The sequence below is a fragment of the Agelaius phoeniceus genome, chromosome 7 (assembly GCF_051311805.1).
Source record: "Agelaius phoeniceus isolate bAgePho1 chromosome 7, bAgePho1.hap1, whole genome shotgun sequence".
Taxonomy (NCBI): domain Eukaryota; kingdom Metazoa; phylum Chordata; class Aves; order Passeriformes; family Icteridae; genus Agelaius; species Agelaius phoeniceus.
In genome coordinates, this window is record NC_135271.1 from 25,498,479 (window position 1) to 25,520,859 (window position 22,381).

The 22,381-nt window shown below is 39.7% G+C and overlaps 1 protein-coding gene across 4 annotated transcripts in view; it reads right to left on the reverse strand.

The window, feature by feature from the left end:
* Window positions 1-22,381, reverse strand: part of PARD3B (par-3 family cell polarity regulator beta) — a 392,348-nt gene that overhangs the window by 20,011 nt on the left and 349,956 nt on the right. For all 4 annotated transcript variants that reach the window (XM_077181321.1, XM_077181319.1, XM_077181318.1 and 1 more), the window contains one exon: window positions 11,131-11,210. In XM_077181321.1, the coding sequence (XP_077037436.1) occupies window positions 11,131-11,210 (80 nt within the window). The remainder of the gene's footprint in view (window positions 1-11,130; window positions 11,211-22,381) is intronic.

The following is a 22,381-nucleotide window of genomic DNA, read 5'->3' on the forward strand; positions in this document are numbered from 1 at the left end:
TTCCAAATAAGCATCCACAAAAGAACAGTATCACTGTGCATCTTATGCTTTGTTTATGCCATATTTGAAAGAACTGTTCCAGCAGAAAATTTTGCACAGGTGCTAAATGACAAAATCAGTGCTAATTTACATAACTATTAAATGCTAGAACAATGCAATCTTTTCCAAGCCTGGAAATGAGGGTAAAGATTCTTAAGAAAGCAGGAATTAATCTTCTCTAACAGGGTAGAATAGGAATTTTAGCTCTATGCTTGCTCTTAACAAAGTTACTGTTCCATAACCACTAGTGATCTGAATGTTTGCAATTCTTCAACAACCTTGAATCACATTCATTTTTAAGGACTACTTTTATTTCACTTATATCTGTGATAAGATTGGATGGGCTGAAGAACCCATAGAGCAGGAAAAGATGAATTTCTTTTGCTAGGATATCCAAAATCTGGAGAAAAACTGCTAACATTGGTGGGCAGAATTCTGGGGGAAAACAACAAGTAACCTAATCAGTTTGTCAAATTACTACCAGATTGACCCAGACAGCAAAGAAATCAAAAAGTATGCTTCAGCAGTGGTTGCATTTCAGCCTAAACTGACTGCAATCATTAGGAACATCCACAGATTGCAGTGGTTCTGGACCAGGCTCATACCAGCTTCTAGTAGTAAATTTCTGGCTGTTCTCAAGCTGGATCAACACATCCAAAGCATGACTTTCTAAAGCATCACACTTGAAGAGCAACAAAAAAGCCTTTGGTGAATATGAGCAAAGGCATTTGGACAAAGCCCTCTAAAATTGAGCATTTTCTCCTGATATATTTAAGACTTCTGTGAAGAGAAATTAAATATGTCACCTACTTATGAAATGGAAGCAGTTTGGCTGCCAATTGTCTGAACTGTGTTGAAACAGCTGCTCTAGCAACTGTTTTTACTATTAAATTCTTCAGCAACTCTCTTAATCCCAAATTAGATACCTCTTTCCTTTAATCACCAGTTTATATAAAAGCTCTCTCCTCACAAGGCAGGGTTTCAGCAAGGATAACAAACAAGGGCAGGTCTGCTCAGTGCGCTGCCCTTGTGTTTCTGCACTCCTCACATCTCCCCCACCCTGCTTCTCATTTCTTGGTGGGTGGCACACGGAGTGCTCACGACTCTGTCCCCTACATGTTTGTAAAAGAACACAGAACTAGATTTGAGGTCTTAGGATTTCACAGCTTGTGATTATTTGCAGCATGCAATTAAGACTGTCCACATACAATCCACTTTCCTACTTCATCATAATCTTTCCTCTTTCCTAAACATGCACATAGGAATACCTGTAACTGACTCTCTTTAAATGGCATGCTATTAGAAGCTTGAAACTTGCCATTGTGACAACACACTGTCATGTAGGGCTGTGATTCTGGTGTGGGGTTTTTCTGGTTGTTCTTTTTTTATTTTCTTTTTCTTTTTTTCTGAGTCTGCCATGCAAAGCAAAGACTGGATGGAGACAAAGGAATTGAGACCTAACATGGAGAACTAAGTGCACTCTGCCACCGCAAAGCTGCCGTTTGCTCACAGGAACATAGCTGAGCAACGACACAGCATACAGGAGGTTCACACACAAAAATGAGAGCTGCAGGAAGCTGGCTCAAAAATTCCTAACCCAACATCCTCAAAAATAATACATATTTACACCTGATACTGTTGGCTTCCTAATTTTTCCTTTGTTAGGTGTTTTTAAAGCACGTTTGCTGACAGCCATCTTTCAGCTACACCTCCGGACGTGTTTATCAAGGGAAAGCCGAAGCCAAGAACTGCAGCAGAGTTGTCTTATTTCACAATGCTCTTTCTCACCTTTGCAGCCTAGAGCCCACACTTTTTGATGAGTTCTGAATTACAACTCAGCATAAGCAGCAACATTTTTATTCCAAATATCCATACCTACAAAGCAGCCAGCTGAGCTTCCCAGTCTGCTGGTCTCCTGAGCCATTTCAATATCCATCTAACAATGCAATGGATGTATTTGCATTTTGGAGCACACATCTTATTCCCCAGGTTTCACTCAGCACATCACTCTGTTGATGCATTCTATGGGATATATGCTTTTGGTTTTTAATTTAATCTTCTTCCTAATTTGCATTCACTTATCTTTTTTCCACAGATCCTTCATCTCAACATAACCATTCTGTACTGACACTTTTTTTCTTTCATTAATATTTTGTTCCCTAACATTTGTTTTGTTCTTTTACTCACTGGAGGCATAGTTAATACAGCTTTCTTTTCTGAGGCAATGTCTCCAAGACTTCATTAAATTTTATAATATTAATTCAAGCCCTTTTGTTCAAATGCAATATTTTCCTCCATCTCCCATATTTTTAAGCATAATTTGGAGCTCTTAGTTTGAGTGGGAGGTCCTTATGCCTGATTATACACTAAAATTCATACCAGATCCATGTTTTCTGTAAATGTGACACTCGAAAGTATTTTTATTTAGTCGGCATAGTATCTCCTTGCAAAAAGGCTGGCTGCTTAGTTTCAAAATATTAATTGACTTTTAAACTATTCCATATTGCATTAACTGGCTTTTTGCTATGAGGAGTTGACTGACTTATTAAGAAAATTGACAAACCCCATCCCTGTCTGCCTCCTTCTACACTTCCAAAGTATTCTTCTGAGACATCTGGCTTTTAGTGTTTTTTTTTCAAGCTATGTCCCAGTTGTTACAGACATTTTCTTTAGTCAATTTTCTTTAGTTATTCCCATGGAAATTATAGAGGTGGCCTGCCAGCTGCAACCATGATTTGATGTCACGAACCTTGACCTTTCTGACTTTCTAAAGTATACTTTTTCATTATTTAGACTTAATTTGGCTTGGATGGAGGCATCATGTTCATTTCAAGTGATATTTCTATTTTATTAGAAAGCTGGAGGTATGTTTTACAACTAAATCTCCTTCCTTTTCTATTCACCACAGAGATTTCTGAAATTGTGATCCTGTTTACAAATTTCTTTCCTCCTTTCAGTCAAGTCTTTAAAGACACATGACTATTTTTTGAAAGGTCTGTAGTACACTGACCCTTTTCCTACCTGCTCTGCCTTTTAATGCCTGAGATTCTCCCTGTAGAAGGTGTACACGGGTTATTTATGAACTCTCCACATTTTTGGACAAATGTATTTTGACATGATATATGAAATAAAATCTTCACACTTCACACATGGCACTGAGGTGATATTAGGTACCATGGCACACCTGAGCAAAGGGATTGAAACTGAGGTGGAACAGAAAAAGTTGCAACAGAGCACTTGCAGCTCTCTGCTGCATGTATGTGTCACAAATCTGCTGTCCTGCTAGTGATTTAGGCTCTGGCCTTGAAGTACAATGATTTCCCTGACACCTCCTAGAGGCCTGGGTAGTTTCTACAGTGATCAGTTATAGTACCTTCCAGAGTTAAGAAATGCTAGTTAGCTAAATCTTAAAACACTTTGAAATTGGATTTAAGCTAATCTTTTAATGAGCACCTCAGCTTGGTTCCCAAGCTTGGGCTCTAGCATATAAGAATGATCTCTTTTCTTTGCCTGTATTTCATCCTGGCTGGTTTATTGCAACGTATCTTGGAGGTCCTTGATCGTTATTTCCATTAAAACTGATTCTAAATTCACCTGCCAGCACTTAAAATCCATCTAAAACCATACATATATTTCATTTATAATGAGATCACCACACTGGAAGATACAGACAGACAAGATTTTGCTGCATTTTCAATAAAAGCACAGCTGTCAAGATAAAAATCATATTAAAAATATCCCTGAATTACTGATATCACTTTAGATGATTAAAACAGAAGAGAAAGTTAATAATCAAGTATACTGCAGAATATACTGTTTGAATATTATTTATATTTCACATGACTAGGGTGATGAAGTTAGTTGGGCCATTCATTTTAAGTTCACCCTACTTATTTCCAATCCTGTTTAAGACACCAAATTATTAAGTCTTCTTAGTTTTGAAGTTATGCCATGGGAATATTAAAAAATAGATGATTTATGTCAAAAATTAAAAAAGACCATTTACAATTGGTTCTCAAATATTCCTCTTGACCATCTCCTCTTATTTTAATCAGTATAAGAAACAAGGGAGATACAGACTTTATTCAGGCACTGTATTTTCCCATCAACTGCTTTTCACCCCTTTGGAGGGAAAATCCTGGGCATTACTAAAAATCCTGGGCATTATATTATGCACCAGAGGTTAACACGCTCACCTTGTAGTTGTGTACTGTATGTCCAATAACATGGTTTCACTGACAGACTAAGATGTGGGTGACTCTGGGCAGGGTTGATAAATTATTTCACTGCCATTAAAATTTTGGCACCCCTGGCCCCTTCCAAGAGACAGTAACTGCAGATGCTCTTTTTAGCCAGGTGAACAATGCTCCAATTTAAGCAGTATTGCAAGGCAGCAATGGTATTTATTCCCTGCAGTCTGCATCAGCATTGTCACTCTGTGTGCCATAAAGGACCATGTTGGGCCAATAAAACCTGGAGGAAATCACAGTTTCAGTAGACCCATGTAACACAGCCAACTGGTGAGAGAGCAGTGAGACACAGAGCAAGTCTGCTTCCAAGGAGTGTCCGAGCACCGAGAAGGTGTCTGGAAGACAGCCTGGCAGAAGAGCAGCTGTGTGATGGGACAGAGCAACACTGTCACTGAGAGCCCCTGGGCTACCACATGGCACTTGTCAACAGCAGCACCGGCAGGACGTGCCTCAGCTGATGGCCAGAACCATGGCTGCACTGCAGGGTCAGTGCTGTGACACAAACTGCTGTATGCCAGGCAGGAATGTAAATGAAGTATACAAAATAAGAAAGAGGACAGATTTTCAAGTGATGGAGTAGGTTCAATCAAAGGGGTTCCAAGCGAAAAAAAAAAAAACAAAACACCAAAAAACCCCAAAAAACCCCACAAAAACAAAACCAACCAACCAACCAACAAACAAACAAAAAACAAACCAACCCCCCCCCCCCCCCCAAAAAAAAAAAACCAAAACCCTGTGATTTAAACCAGCAAACAGGGAATTTTGATTTAAAGAATTCATTTTAAACCTTGCTTTTTCATCTGTGGTCCTTGGCTAGTCAATTCCCAGAGGCTGGGAATGCTCTGACAAGTTGATTTACAGCTAATTATAGTCTGCACTAAAACTGTGATTTCTTTTTTGTTAACCAAGAGAATACACTATATACATATTTAAGTAATGTCAGTATATTAATTTCAGATTCTGCTAGACAATGGTGAATGATGAGTCTTATTTAATAGACAATTAACTTTTTCTCGTGATTTGTGTCAAGTCACTTTCTGATGATGTTTTCAGGATTCAATTAAATTACAGAAATCTTGCATTTTGAAATAAACTCAGTAAAATAAAGGCAAGAACATTCAAGTGCAAGAAGCAGCTAATGAAACATGCTAAATAATCCATTTCTTCTGTTGGAGGAATCTTATCTGTTGAGGACACAGATATTACCAAAACTTTACTTTTGATTTGGAGGGCTCAAAATGTTTTTGCTCAACTCTAGAGGCTACCTCCTAAATTGACTGCATGGCTACTCTGGCCCCTTGAGTCAATGCTATTTTCTTGCTCTACAGTGTAAGACCTATGTGCTCAATCTATTTAATTTATTGAAAGGGAGGTGAAAACATAACATAAATGATCTCTGCACAGAAATACTCCAAGGAAGGAATTTTACAGGCTTGGCTCTTAAAATCTAGCAGAAAAAATATTTACCATAGTATCTAGAAACTGAAATTGGGTAATGTCAGACTTTGAGGGAAAAAATAGACATAATCTCTTTAAGAGGTAAAATAATTAACCTCCAAAGAATGTAATGAATTCTCCACAATGTGACATTCTAATTCCAGGTTAGATGCTTCTCTAAAGACATTTACAAAAGTAATGGGATGGATCAAAATTGAAATTTAGTTTGACGCAGAAATGTAGAAAGTCTTGGAGGGCTCAGACAAGGTGACCAAAAATATGTCCTTTCTGGCATCATACCTAGAAATGGAGAGTGTTCTGCTTTCAGCTACTGCTTTAAGAAGTGTGTTGGAAAATCCCAGCTCTACAGAGACAGGGCAACAGAGAGGCATTTGAAAAGATTTTATTCTGTTATCAGAATAAAGGGTGAGGCATAAGAGATGTAAAACTCAATGCCATTCTATCAGAAGCCAACCTATTTCCTGGTTATAATACCTTATAAATGCTTTTCAGCCTATTAGCTTTTGCCACACAATGCTGCTAATACTTCTTCCACCAATCCTCTATTATTTTACCCCACGTGGTCTTGCTACAATGCATCTTTAACAGTTCTAATTCTCCAAAATATCCAGTCTTTTTGCAAGGCCATCATTTGAAACTTGTTTCTAGTTCAATCTCTCTCCCAACAATGCCATCTCTATTCCACAGCCTTTCTAAGTCAGCACACTTTATCTCAGAGTTTGCATACAAATGTACAAGACTCTGAGAGCTTTCAGTCATATTTTGAGAATCCTTTACAAATCCATTTCTCACATCATGCAAGTTGCATGGTCAACCTGAAGAGAAGCTTCCAGCATGGGAAAACTACCCATTGCCACTGTATGGCAAGGCTGGCTCCTTAATCCATTTCCAAGCTTCCCAGTTTCAGGATGCATGTTACATTTAAGACAGACTTGTGAGCAAATTAGCAGTTTGCTCAGCAGTCTCGTCCCAGCCACAGCAACACAGCTGAACCCACCTACACAGCCTGAACTCATTTTTCCATGCTAGCAGTTATTTTCTAATGTTCTCACAGCCTTTCTGGCTCCCCCTGTTTTCTTGACATAAATGTGTTCTTCAATAATACGAGAATTCCAGAGAAAGTCTGAAGTACTACTTTTCCATTGGAATCAGCATTTCTTATTGGAAAGATGGCTGAGCTTTCTAATCCCCACTCATCTTGTCAACCAGCTGCCGTCCCAGTGCCTGTCAGTCTGCTTTTGGTCACAGCCAGCTTTTCCACCACCACAGAAAAGAACGTGTCCTTGAACACGAGGCTTCTCCAAACAAGGCTGCCATTAGCAAAACTGTGATTTACATTAAGACAGACTTCCATAAATGCAAGCTCAAAAATAGAACTATGAACAAACAGAGCAGCTTCAGCTTCATATCTGCTCCATAGCTCCATCAGGAAAATATTCTGAATTACATCAAGAAAGTATGCATTAAAAATAGTTTAAAAGATACAAATGTTTTTCTGGCTCCCACAACCTTGCCCTGCTCTTCTTCCCAAAAGAAGAGGTTAAGATGTGTAAGAATCAAGCCATTCTCCTAAGCAGGAGGATTTAATATTGCTTAATACTACTACTCAGCACTACTTAGCAATAGCCTCAGGGCAACACATAAGTATTGAGTGCAAAGAACTGTATCTCTCTTGCAAAGCCTCCCATTTCTGTCTCTCCCACTTCGCTACTTTTCTGCAGACAGCACAGCGCAATGCAATGAGAGATGAAGACCTGCCACTCTGCTGCCACAGCCACTTATCATTTAATTCAGATGTTTGCCTCTGTAGACATTTCCAAAGTAAGCCTACAGGCTGGAATTATTTTATGTAGAAACTTAACTATGTAGCTCAGCTCACCACTCCTTAGACCAGTCAGACAGAAAGCCTTTCTCCAAAGGCTGCTGCCTCCTGTTTCCCCTTTTAATTAAACATGTAACCTTACACAGGAACAGATCCTCCACTCAAAGGAAAAAAGGACATCACTGACTTCAGTGAGACCAGGACAGTAATTTGCTGCTGCACCTACTGAAAAGACAAGCACACTTGACAGCTTTCCTCAAATAGTGTTGATACAGACTTGTATCACTTAATTTGGCCCACAATATCTAGACTTAAATTAAGAGCTTCAGAGAAAAAACAGAAAAAAGAAAAAAAAAAAAAAAAAAGACAAAGCCACAAGGACGTTTCAAAGCTTAGAATTCTTCAAGCCAGCAGCAGGTATGTTCAGATCTGACTTCATGCAGGATGCATGCCATTGCAAAGGAATGGGACAGTGTCTTAGGGGCATCAAACACTGATAAAGATTTTGCTAGGTGAACATTCCTCCTTCTTGTCTGGTGGGGAGGAAGACCAAAGCTCTCTTACTTAATTTTTCCATGCCCACACACACTGGCATGAGTCCTGGTGGCTTTCAGGTGAGCAGAACCGTTTCACTGTGCTGGTCCCAGCTACTCTTGACACAGCATAGATCCCCTCCTCCCTCCTCATCCCGTGAAACTGGCTGCAGTCCAAGCACTTTCCTCCTTCCTCGTGTGTGCCACACCAGAGCGGCAGGCAAAGGTCATATCCTCCTGGACTCAACATAATATTGCAACAGGAGTTTGTTTCCCAGCATCTACAACCCTCATCTGAAGCCTCTGTAAGTATCTCTTATTAAACTGGGCTTAAATGGCTAAGTATGCAGACAGCTCCATATGGCATCTGTACCAATGTGGCTCAGTGGCCTCACCACACTGAGGACAGCACAAAAGAAGGGGAATAAATCCAAGGGCAGGAAACTGTGAACTAATACTAAAATGCTTGAGAGAAGAAAGCTATTCTTTTGAGGAAATACTACCTCTTCATTTCTTTCTACATATCTGTTTCTTCATTTCTTTTCCTTTTTTTTTTGGTTAATAATGCTGCTCATTACAGTAGTTTTCATAGATCCTCCACAGCCAAGAATTGGTTGGCAAATGGGTGGCTTTTACCTGGATTCCTCTATACTCCTGGGCAGTCAGCCATGAGAACAAAAGAAATCACTCATTTCCATTAGTGGCTGGCAATGAGACTGCATCCCCTTCATCTGGATTTAGACTTCACTGTACAATCTAGTCATTTGTGACTGCCAGGGCTTAATTACTGCAGTAACATGAAACTGCAAAACTTACAAAACTGAAGTATAAAAAGCAGCAGCCGATTGCTGAATTGTAGGCACGCCCAAGGGTGTGTGATATCCCAAAGCTCTGCTCCTGCCAGGGTGGAAACCCTCTGGAGACACAGCTTGGCCTGCGTGCAGCAGTGTAAATGTTTGGGTTGAGAAGCACGAACAGCCCTGCTGAAGTGCAGGTCTTCTCGCTCTCCAGCATAATCTCCTTAGGCACAGAGAGAAAGGACACTTTCACAGTGATCTTCAAAAGCTTAGGGAATATTTGGATGACTTTCTCATTGGAGATTTCCCACCAGTTAAATACTCAAATGTGTTCTAAGAGCTGGAGAGTTGTGTTTCCAGCAAGTTAAATGGAGGTTTGGGGAACAGTACTGTAAAATTCATTATCTTATTCAGATACATTTACTTAAAAAAAATACCCAAAAAAACCCCCAAAATAAAAACCCCAAAACCAACCAAACCCCACATAAGCACAGGTTGTAGAGATGAGCAGTATATACACCTAGGGAGCATGCTGAGGATGCAGCAGTTTGGAAAGGAACAGGACAGAAGGGATACAGAGAATGCTTACTACATAAAACAAGGGCATGTCTACAGCTGCACTGTAGTGCTCACTTCTGGTCATTCCCCTTGAAAGGAATACTGGGGAAATCAAAATAATTCTGGCTTATGGAAGTTACTTCACTGGGAAATTTTCAGTTTACAACACCTGAAAAAATATGGTTAATTTTCTTAAAGGGAAAATTAATAAAAGAAGACATGATATACAAATATAAAAATTGCTGTAGAGAGTTACACTGAGCATCAATTATGAATTTACTTTCTTGTAATCCACAAGGAAGTATTCAACAAAATGGATGTTCAAAATAAATAAAAAAGGAGTGTGCAAAATAGAAGTAGGCCTAACTAACACGCAAAAATCACTGGTAGAAGCATGATGGGGAAACGTGAGTGTTGGAGGACTGTAATAAAAGATGGCCATTTACCCAGAAGAGTAAATACCCACCATCAGCCAGGAAATACATGCAAAACACACTGTTGGAAAGCAGGACTCTGTCAGAAAAGCCAGTTACTACACAGGATGAATCTCCAAGAAAAAATGGCTGACAAATATAATTTGAAGGCAGGAAGTAAACTGCAGAAACATCCTTTGGTTTAGAAATCATATACATTAAAAATGCCTACAGACATCCAACAGTGCCTTGTGAGACAGTCTTTATATTCTGGTTAACAAAAGTAAAATATTCTTTGTATTTTCATCTGGAATTGGACACAGCATTACATATTTATCAATCAATCTTTCAGCGTTCACCTTTGAATGTAAATAGACGAGTAGAAAAAGAAGCAGCAAAAAGAAACAATGCACTGATTCCCTAAATGCCAGCACTACTTCACAATAAAAAAATCTCTTCTTGCTTATAGATACCCATTTTTGCTTTTCTTTTACAATTCAGCCTGCCTGTAGGTCCAAGAAGTGGACAGGACCATGTTTCCTAGGACTTGCCCAGCCCTCTAATGCTAAAGGGAGAATATTTTTCTGTTTTTGTTTTCTTCTCCCTGCTTCCTACTGTCTCTTCTAGCATCCTCTCACTCTCCTTTCTGGCTTGATTTGTGTTACACTCTGCTATTAAAACTCCCATAGAAATGGGGCTGAAATCCCTGAAATGCTTCCTTTTTGTTATACCCCACTGGTTTCAGACTAGAATTACTCTTCATTCAGTTGATAAGGATTAAAAATTAAAAAAAGCCCTCAGAGAATTCACTCACATTTCCAGAGCATTCAGTAAAAGCACAGAGATGTTCTCATGGAATAGACTGCAGTCAGACAGCCCTTGTAGCAACAGTGGGACTTCAGTAGCTGTGGCTGCTGTAGTGGAAGCTTTCCACAGCAATGTTCTGTCAATGCCAGCTGGGATTATATCACTACAAACTCAGTCATTTATGCCCTGCTACGACCTGTTATAACTCTTGCAGAGGCAGCTCCCTCAATGTCATGTTATATAGGTATGGATCATGACTCTTGCTGACATGTTCAATGAGAGACCTGTTTTTTAAAAATTCAGAAGTCCAAATTAATAGTACAGGTATAAAATGGCAGTAAATCAGCAGCAAAAGATGACAAGACAAAAGTGCAGAATAATCTCTCATATTAGAGCCGGACATTAGCTGTGGGCTGCCCTCCCCCCCCATGGGAAGGAGGCTTGGCGCTGTACCTGGGTAAGGATGCATACTGCCTTTCCACCCCTTCGAAGTGAAGATTGTAGGAGCTCCCATCTGGACCTTTTCCAGGCACCTGTGGAGAGGAGAGTAATTAGAAATGAAGATCAATTATGCAGCCCAGCTACTAACAATGCATCTCAAAATGATAAGCAGAGAACACATGATGCTACAACATGCCAAAATCAACAAAAGAAAGGCAGGGGCTCAAAGAAGCTTCAAATCCCATACATAATCTTATCACTGCTAACAAGAAAAGCTTCTGTATCAAAGAAGTGTTTAGAGCAGGTACAATCTTTATCACCTTTCCCTCATCTGCCTACTAGCTGGGATACTCTCTATTCTTCCCTGGCTGGCCTTTCTCCTGGAATCCAGTAACATGAGGACATCATTTAACTAAGCACACCACTTCTGATTACTGTGGCAAAACTACCTGAATCAAAGCTAACATCTTAGTACCAAGTCTGCTTTTTTTCCCCTCCACTAGCTTGTTTTGCTTAAGCATAAAATATGATACAAACAGGTTTTCTTTCATTCTTAACACGAATCCAGAAACTTTCCCGAACGCCCCTGCAAAGCTAAGTATCCAGCTGGGAGTTAAGTGCATTTATGATGCTCTGGTGCCATTTCAAAAGTGCAGCGTTAGTGCACTCAGTCAAAATGCCAGCGCTACTTGGTTTGTGTTCAAGATGGCAACGGGCATTGGCTGGGGAGCACAATTCTATCAGGAAGGCTCCAACCGGGTACAAACGGTGAACTTCAATGCTTTTAGCACACAGGAGCTCTCCCAATTTCACTCAATGCCTGCTGATGGCCCAAAGTGTTAAGAGCCTTGTTAAAATGGAGCTATTAGTCTTTTCTTCCATAAATGGAGGAGGCTCTGACTGCCTTCAGTGTTTCCTACATTAGTATGTATTCCTATTCCGGTGCTGCTAGAATCAGCAGTTTTATAAAGCAATATACTAAGAGGCCATTTAAAATCCCCTTCCCCTTTTACAGATTAATAGCAGAAAGGAAGATTTAATGCCTTTTCAAACATTTTTAACAATTCATTAAAAAGAAAGTGATAAATCACACCAAGCTTTTGGCAAATGCCTGATTAGAAGAAAGAGAAAACAAAAATTAACATGTTTTTTGCATTCTGCAGGTTAAAGTACATTTCTGTCAGTCCTGTAATTTATGCACAATACACCATTTTCACTGAACAGATGTATAAACCACTGCAATGAGAAAAGTTGTGCATTCAGGTGTATTAAGTGTTACCTACCTTTACAAAGCATTTCTGCGTACATTACATAAACCAAGTCCTATCCAAAGAGAGGAAGTATCATTTGCAGCTGCTAGGCAGGCTCAGAAATTATTCCAGACAAATTCTGTTATGCACCTTGGCACTCATCAAACATGCAAGATACTTGTAAATGAAAAAAATTATTAAGTACAGGCCTCTTGCAAGCTTCCTTTATCTCATTCAAAACAGAAAGGCACCCTCACAGAACTGTTGGCCACAAGAAAGAACCATCTCTGATTTGAAATGACCCATGCTTTAGCAGTGCCTGACTTTGGATGAGCAAAAAACAACAATAATTGCCCTACATTTCAAAAAGAGGGCAGTAGGCTAAAGGGATCATTCATTCATTTTTTTCCACGAGAAAAAGTAACATGCAGAGAGACTTTACAGAGTCACTTAGGTGAAGAGTCACAGCCACTTTGGCTGCTCTTACACTACTAATTTCATCAGGTTCATAATTTCCCTTAAGTTCCCAGGTACACTGGTAAGAGAAGACCCTCCAGATTTCTCCTGTTTTATGAAGAAGAATGAGGGGAAAAGAAACAAATGTATAATCTGGTCTCTCACCATAAAAACATGCAGTTTTTGATGGTCTACCTGTACAGCTGTAGAAAGGTTATTAATTATGTGCATGAGTCTGGTAGTGGTGTGAGTTTCCTGCACTCTCACACCTAAAGGGAGTAACAGCAGCCAGGCAACATGAAAAAACACAAACACTCAGAATTGTGCCAGCATCAAGCAGTAATCCCAAAACTTATACCAACCACCAAAAGTAAAAAATATTTATATCACAAGGCCTTTTTTCAGCCTGAAAACACCCTTTTTTTGATGATTTCCTGCAGACCAAATAGAAGGCAATAGCCCCTGCCAGGTCTGTTTGTATATATGATTTGAGAGACAGTTACCATAGAAACACCCTGGTGGCGGATACACAATTTTGCTAATTTGGATCCATCGAGCGGCTGAGTCTCCACACCCTATATAAAACCCCCAATGCACTGGAAAAGCATGCTCTGGCTCTGCACAGCTAATTAAAGGCTCAGCCATTTCTTCTGATTTTCCTTCTCCATCTGTCCATGCGACAGTAAAAGCGTATCATCACTCAGCCTGGAGTGCCAAAATGGTGCCTGGAATAAAATACTACCCTGGTGAAAAGAGAAATTGTGAAAATAGAAACACCTCCTCAGTAGAAGTTATTTATGTTTCAGAAAGAGTCAAAGCAAAGGGTTCCTTTGCTGCCTTCTACAACAAACTAAGCTAAAAATCGGTGTGAAATGTACTAATTAGTAAGATCAAAATATTCCAACTTCTCCTCCTTTCCTAAACAGGACATATGCAGCTGGCCCTCAGACCAGGTGTGAAAGTTTTAACACACAGTTAATAATCACAACATATTTAGGTGAAAAAACAGTTATCTGAATAAAACAGGATTAAAACCTGGAAGTGCTGTCAAAGCCAAATGGGTGGTGACCACAAGGTGACCAGCAAGGGAGCTGACAGAAGGTGCAGTGCTCAGCTGAGTCCCTACTGGAAGAGCTTAGGAGACCAACACCCCAATCAATAGAGAACACAGCAGCAGGTGAAATACACATTTCACAAATGTATGGTAAGTCATAACAGAAAAAATGAGCCAAAATATGCTCCTGTATTTTTAGGGTTTAAATAAACAACATCAACTTAAATAAGTGGCATCATTATGAACAGTTCATCTCTTAAGAGCGGCCTCAACTAACAAGCAAAACATGAATATGCAAAAATAATGGGCAGAGATAAACACAGAAACAGCCATCATCCTATCAGCGCAATTAAAAGAGCAGCACGCTTAAATCGAGGAAAGAAAACACTATCTTCATCAAAAAACAACAGCAAACAATTCCTGAAATGTAACTGTTGCAAAGTATTGGTATGGCCAAGGCCCTTGTGGAATGCAAAACAAATAAATACAAATATGAATCAAACCAACTAACATCTGGTTAGCAGGAGACAGTGAAGTCCTTGGCAGGTGGAAGAAAGGCAAGGCCTTGGAGAGCTGAATGGGAGAGCAGAACTTCTGCACCAGCAGGTTGTTCTCCTAATTGCCCCTTTGGGAATCCCAGTCACAGCAGTGGCCACACTCAGAGACAAGATACCAGAAAAACTGGCAAGACACTTGTAAGTCAATGCCTTCATGGTCAGGATTTTCTGTGCGACAGAGAGGTGTTTTTCACACGAGGCTAGTTAGTGTTTCTGTTGTTTAAGCCTCTCTTTTTAGAAACAATAATTTTCACTAGCTAACAAGATTTCTGTCATAGAAAGGTACCTCTTCAGAAAATATCCTGTAACACCTCTTCATTCTTAATTAAACCCCTGCCTGTTCCCAGCAGAAGAACCAGGCTGGTAGAAGTGTAGACTGAAGGACAGCATAGATCAAGCCAGAATCAAATATCTTAGAGCATTCAAAAACCTGCAAATAAATTTTAAGCTATAAATAGAGTATACCTGTGAGCAGGTGTCTTGAGTAAGTATGGAATTTGCCTACAGGAGAATTCTGGGGTTGCAGAATAACAATTCTTTAAGGGAAGAGAAAGCTGTACAGAAAAGTGCATGTGACTGTTTTTTCCCTGGGAGATCCTGCATTTCATTCCCTCTCACCTGTCTTACACTGCCTTCCTCTTGGAGCCTTTGCTAAAGGCTACAATTCTAGCTGCTAGCAGAAAAGCCTCCCTTGTCCCTTCCTTATGGGTCAAGGTGTTAGGGGCTGGATAGATGCTGCGGTACCAAAAATAACAACTATAGCAATCTTTTTTGAAGTTTAAGCTTCATGAAACCAGAATTGACTTTTTTTTGTGCATCCACACACAGCTCAAGGTGAGAGCTACCACACTGCAAATAGAAATCAGCAACAACTCCTTACCCCTACCAGCAGAATTCAGCAGGACAGTGTGTTTTAGCCTGGGGCTCTACTTCTTCTCACGGATTCCCACCTGACTCCCTGCTCAGTGTCCATCCTGAGTGAAGCCAGCACAGTGAAAACCCAAGACCATGGATACTGCTTATAAGGAAAATAAATGATGCAGAGACATTTTTAGGTTGGCTGTCTCATACAGTTGCAGTTCCCTTTCCTGCAGGTATTTAGACTTGCATATAGAAAACTTCATCATCATTGCAGAGGTCAGTTGGTTAAAAAAAATCTTTCAAAACTTCTTAACCAGCTACTCCTCTGCTCAGAGTCAAAAGTTTCCTACTGTTAAAAAAGAAAAATATACAGTGGGTGTTGTATTCAGGAGTATTAATTCTTCATATGCTAAGCATCACTATCCTTTTACTTTTCAGCCCTTTTTTCCTGACTTCTGAACAATAAGCCTCCTCCAAACATTTCAACTATCATTAAGATCAGAAAGAAAATTTGGACAGTGTTCCACCCACTAAGTAATATATAATATAACTTCCTCAAGGCTGATGGCATTTTAGCTACATGTTTGTGAATCCAGGGCAAAACACTGCTGACTCCACTTGAGCCACAAGTGACTTATTTAAAATGATGGGATATCAGAAAAAGCTTATGAAGATAGGAGTCCTGGGACTCCTAGCTTTTTCACTTATTCACTCTGTATGCTCAGAAAAGTCACTTGAGCTTGCGCACTGTGGTTTTCTACCCATAAAAATGGCAGGATACTACCACTGTATTTTATACGACTGACATGCACTATAAGACAGGAGACACCCCAGGAAGGCTGCAGATTGAAGCTTCTGCTCTGCCATCAATCCAAATGCTTTGAAAATGCCACCCACTTCTGCTTTTTGCCTGTGTATAAACATGACACATAGAACTGCTGCATTGCTTAGTGCATTTTTCAATAGTCTTGTGATCATCTGCTAAAGGACTTGATTCAGATGCTGTTTTGACCTCTGTTCTCAAAGCTCTTCTTTTGTCTGTGAGCGTTTCTAATCACATGGGTTGAGATTCAGCATGCCAAAAAGAGCTGTGGTATAACGGAATTTGCCCTTTAACCCTCAGGTCTCCCCTCTGCTGAGACACAGTTGGTTTTTGTTTTCAATTAAGTGAAAACTGAAGAAAAATGGAGAGGTAAAAGTGGATTTATTCCCCACCCTGGTCTCAATGTTTCATACACAGGTGAAGCATCAAAATTAACCCACTTATTTTTTGCATTTCAACTGTTCCTGGTTCTGGGAACTGCAAGTGAAATTTAAGAGCACAATTTGACTTGCTAACACTTTCTTTAGCTGCTGAAACAGAGGCAGGTGATGTAAGGCAGTGAACTGGATGGTCCATGTGAAATGGAGGAAATTGATCAATGGGGTCTTCTTAATTCCTCACTGCTGTGAAATCCTCATTACCCCACCCTTGGAGAGCTCCAGCATTTCTATAGAAAGCAAAGTTTCTTCCATCCAGGTTTTTTTTTTTTTTGTTTTGCATCAAAAGGTAAAGATTAAAAATTCTACCACTGTCTACAATTCAAAAGAATTTTCCTGATGTTTTCCATACATACACAAAGAGGGATATATTTTGCTTTCCTAGTTTTGCAATGAAAGTTGAAACAGTGATTTTGCGTTATTATAACACTCATCATTTCTCCCTCTAATTTAGATGGTTTTTAATAAAGCTCCATTGATTCCTCTGAAAGAAATCCCTCCTGGCAAAAGCAGAACACACACGCTGATTGCTAAATATGCAGCAATTATCATATTCAGCGGCGCACTTTAATATCTTATTTATAGATGTATCTATCTATAATTTGCTTTAATTAAGTTGCATTGATTTTAATGGCAGAAGTAGTCCTCGAAGAGGAGTCTAATGTTCTATGAGCCCATTGGTACTGCTCTACCATTGTTTGGATATAAGACAGCACCTTTAATACTTCTTTTTGATATTCTTGTGCTTTTCCTCTTGGCTGCAATGGCAAGCCAAGATGATGTTCCACAGGAGCTCTTAAAAGCACGTCCACCAATGAAGAGAAAGAGCACTTTCAACTTCTCTGTTACAAACTTGTTTGTTACAAACAAACTTATTCCCAAGAATAAGGAAGGAAGCAGTATCTTCCCAGCAGATCCTGAGACACCTTGTTTTTCTGTTCCTGCTCCATTTTACAGATATCTCAGGACTACAATTGTCAGAGCTTCTCAAATCATGGTCCAATGTCCTCAATTTGCTTTGGGTAGTGTGGCAAATGAACATTTTATATTTGTGTCAACAGAAAACACAGGTTAAATAATTTGGAAAGGTGAATCAATGGATGGCTCTAGATGCCTGTTCATGGCCCAATTACCAAGTCATGACCTTGCAGTCTCCTAAAGTTCTGCTTTTTGGGCTCAGTCCCAGGGAATGTTGTGCTTTCTTTTTTTAAGCACACACTCACTTTAAGCATTTTACACTAATCTGGTTTTGAGATTATTCCAAAGAACACTTGATAGTATTAGAACCATGACGAAGTTGGTCAAAAAACACCTTGAAGACCAAAAGCAAGTTGTTGCTCACTAGGAGAGTCACACAGCCTTGGTTTTTGCTGGGTGCCACCACATACCCTGGCCATGATTCAGAAAAGCATGCTTAATACTGAGGGGGGTTTTGTTTTAACTTCAACAGCATCTGATTCCTCTTGGAGGCATTCCTAAAGCTAACATATACCTGCATCTCTCAGTGCCTCCATCTCCTTTTTGAGCAAAAATACACAGGTAAAACATTTATCTCTCTGTATCCTGAACATGTCTTCACACATTTGAATACAGCAGTCCAGTGATGATTTTTGCATCTTCATCTCTTAAGTAAATCTGTAAGATATTACTGGTTCATATCAACTGAGACTCTATGTCAGAGACTTGCAAGGGAGCTTTATAACATTACTTATGCAGATCTTAATATATCATTCCCTGTTAGTATTTTTTTTCAAATGAAAAGTAAGTGTTGGCTTTTTAAATCACTGCCTTTTGGAATATATCAGCACTAATTTTATAAGAATTGTTCATGTTAAAATGCGAGGGCATGATCTCAAAGAAAAAGCACCGAAGTAGCTATGCAAGGACATTTTCAGTTTCTGGTCATCATTTTTCATTCACTGATTATCGCTTAAGTGTTGATTAATAGTTATGTTCATGCTGCTAGAATGCATTTCCCTTGGATGAGAAAAACACCCTTGTCCAAAGGAAAAAAGAGATAGTAATCAAACCAACCTTCCTCTTCCCTATAAGAAACACAGACACACACTCCAGAGTCACTGATGATCTTGGTTTTGCTGTTGAATAGGTTTGAAGATTTTCACTTAGAAAATCAGCTGTATGCAATCAGAACACTACTTGGTTGGTCCGATTGCAAGGCAATTAAATGCTCCCCTTCTGCCTGTCTGTCTCTACAGATACATACATATACATACACATGCTCACACACAAATGTACATACTCAGAGTCACTTGTCCCTTCTCCCTATGCAATGAACACCAGGAACACTGAAAACAGCAGTGTTCCATGATGAAATTAAGCAGGGCTGATTATCTCAGGATTTACTTTTCCTCCTCAGTAATGCCCTACCTCTTGTTCAAGGAGGTGAAACTAATGGTTTAGATTTAGAGGGAGCAGAAAATTCTCTATAAAGGCAATAGACTGAGGGAAATACAAACACAGATGGGAACTTTAAAAGGGAAACAGGCTGTTCCCATAACAGTTTAAAAACATGGCAATTGCCTTAGTTTTGTAGAAAACAAGCTCTCAGCATTTGCTGTATCTTGCAACACTAAAGAGAGAGAAAACAGCAAAGATGGAGGTGAAGCCAGAACTGCAAAGTGTTTTTACACAGTCCCACAAAGAAAATACTCTGCTTTCTGAACCCTCACTCCACGATCCCCCAGTTCCTGGTGCTGGAGAACTACGGTTTCCTTTGACCAAGCAAAATGAGATAATTTCCTGGCCTGTGTCCGTCTCTGTGGGTGGCTTCCTTTTCCATTAGTTGTATAATATGTTATGGTTAATTCTATCTCTTAATTGTCTTTAATGAGCACCAGATTTGCGACACCCTCACTTGCAAACCTATTCTCAAATTAGAGACAAACAGAAGTTTCCCTTGAGTTGAGAGAGAAACTTAAAAGCAGCAAAACAAAACTCCAAAAAACCCACAGCACCCATCAGCATTGATTCTTTCCTACTAGAAGGAGGCATTTCAATTGCTCTTACCCTGAACCAGGCCAAAGTAATTAATCTCTTCCCAGCCACTAAAGAGAGTAACTTAACCTGTCACGGAGATACACTTGTGATGCAATATACAGCGTACTAATCCATATGTGTGGATACATTTCTAAAGCAGATCTCCTTTAGTTGTTCTACAATACTGTGTGTAATTCCTCTCCCTCCATGAAACCAGTCCTCTGCTTTACCCTGTTTGATACTAAGCTGCTTCTTGTTCCTCCCAGTCTTGAATTCTTTGCTTCTCTTCTCACTGTAATTAGTTTACAAGACTACTTATCCAGATGATTACTGTTTTTAAATGACAGTCGTCTTTTCTTTTACTCCAGTTCATTGTAGTGTATCATTTTGTCTGGCTATCTGAATATCCAGTTCTCTAAAGCATTTTCTCATTATGTTATCTCCTGATATAAGGCATTTTGAAATACTTCATGAGGGACATTGTATGAAGTGAATTGAATTGAATTTTCTCTCAAAGTCAGGCTTTCAGCATCTTTCTCTAGCTAAGTCAGCAGAGTTCTTGGCACCAATGCCAGGGTGTAATGGCCATGCTTTGCAGCTCAGCTATGAGCTTGTGCTCTTTTTAGGGAAAATGAAATGACAGTGTCAGTACCTGGAAAGCAAACAGAGGACAGATCAATATTTCCATTTAAGATGAGGATGGCAAAATGAAAATGTTTGGTGTATTTTTGAGTGTTTTAACACACACATTGAGATAACACCATTTTGCTGTGTCTACCTACATCTGGTGTTGGTGCTGAATGTGTACGCAGGGGGTATATGCATGTGTATGTCAGAGAAGAAAAGAGGGAGGGGAGGGGGAAATAGCAGGGCATGGAACTAAATTGCAGAGCAAGTAGTGGAAATAGACAGTGAAAAGCTTCCTGCAGGCAGGCAGCTTCACAGGGGAGAGCAAGCCTTTCATTGTCTATAAAATCATGCCTTGCTGGAGGGTCCTCAAGAGTAGAAGGGGTAGCACCTAGAGGCACTAAATCTCTCACTGTTGTATTATTGCATTCTATGCACTTAGCTACTGTACAAACCAGCACACTGCTTCAAGAAAAAAAAGGAGGAAGAAGGGGGAAAATGACCAGAGGGAAGAAGAGGAAGACGGCAGTAAAATTGGAAAACAACCCCCTGCCTCAGCTCTCCCCAAGAATACTTCACATCAAAGAAAAGCTGCAGAGTAAATCCTCAGGGAGTTAAAAGTTAACTTCAACTCCTTCCATTGTGATTTGACACCACTATGGAACAGTACTCCTAGAATTTGAATGGTTAGTCTGTAGCACAGGGTATTAAATCCACCTTAATCCTGTTAAACACAGATGCCAATAAAGAGAGGCACTCTCTCAATGGCATCATGACAAAAGCTCTCCACACGGCAAATTCAATATGGTTAACAAAAAAAAAAAAAAAACAAAAACCAAAAAAACCACAAAGAAACGCCCCAAAAACAACAACCAAAAACCAACAAACCCAAAACCCCTCCCCAAACCTGGATTAATACTGTGCAAACAACATCAGCATAAGCAGGCTTAGAGACAGGAATTGCTTTCCATATGCTATGGCATCAGGTTCCTCCGGATCTTCAGATACCAGTCTGTAAATGTTACAGACATTGTTTCTCCTGCTTGCAACTGCTGTTAGGTGGTGACCTTCTTTGCTTGCTGATACCAATTTAGCAGTTGGTACAGTTTTTCTGTGATTTGGTACTGTCTGTTGTTTGCTGGTACCAGATGGATACCAGATGGGTAACTGTGGGCAATGGTTCCTCTGTGTTCCAATCCCAAAAATCACTGCCTATAGGGTCAGTCTTGTCAGTTGACTCCAAAGTGGCACTTCAAAGCAGCATTCTGAAAAACCTCAACATCTGTTCCTTACTCCTAATGACCTTAAAAAAATGTTGCAGACATACTTTCCTTTAGCCAGGAGTTACTGTGCATCTGCAGGAAAAATACAACCTTACAGATGCTCAGAGCCATCAAGCTCACTCTCGCTAATGGCAGCTCCAGGAGCCTCCACCTCAACTCTGAAAGTCAGCACCGAATGTGAAGTATAGTCAATATATTTTTTTCCATGGTAGCTCCAAAATGTAGGAGTTCAGAAATATTTCAAGGCATTTTCCAGAGAAGTACTTTCAGCAGTGAAGTGAAGTGAAAGAACAAGAAAAAATAAAAGAAGTGGCTTTGAAAGGCAGCAGGGATACCAGAGGGCTAAGTTTAAAGCATAGAGGGAAAGCAAGAAAAGATAAAGTGATGGAAGAGATCTGTTAACTATTAATTTCTGATTGGTCTTTCAAAACGTTGACCTAGTTGTCAAACAATAGACAGGAGCTGAAAGGTCAGTTAATGGTGTTGAATATTGCCAATTGCAGTTACCTCCTGTGTTATTCCATACAACTGCTTTTGTTTCTAAGAACAGAAAAAAGTTCATTTAGGACAGCACGCAAGTATTTTGGTAAATTCTCTACATGTGCTAGAGCAGAATGCTGTCTGCAGAAAAATATAGCTGACATCAAAGCATGTTCCCCACCCCCTGTCTTGCTTCATGGAGAAGTTATGATAAACAGGTTATGTGTTCCCTAAGGTTACCATGGAAACTCATTCTTTTCAGGCCATCATTTGCAAAGGTAAAATTTGCATTAAAATGTGATGGAATTTGATTTTGTGCATGTGTGTGTGAAACTCAAGTGGGGTCATGCTACCACACAGTATAGCTGTTATTTCAAACCCAGGAGCATACGCTTAAGAGAGAGATCTATTAATCCGTGTAAACACCTCTGTGACCAA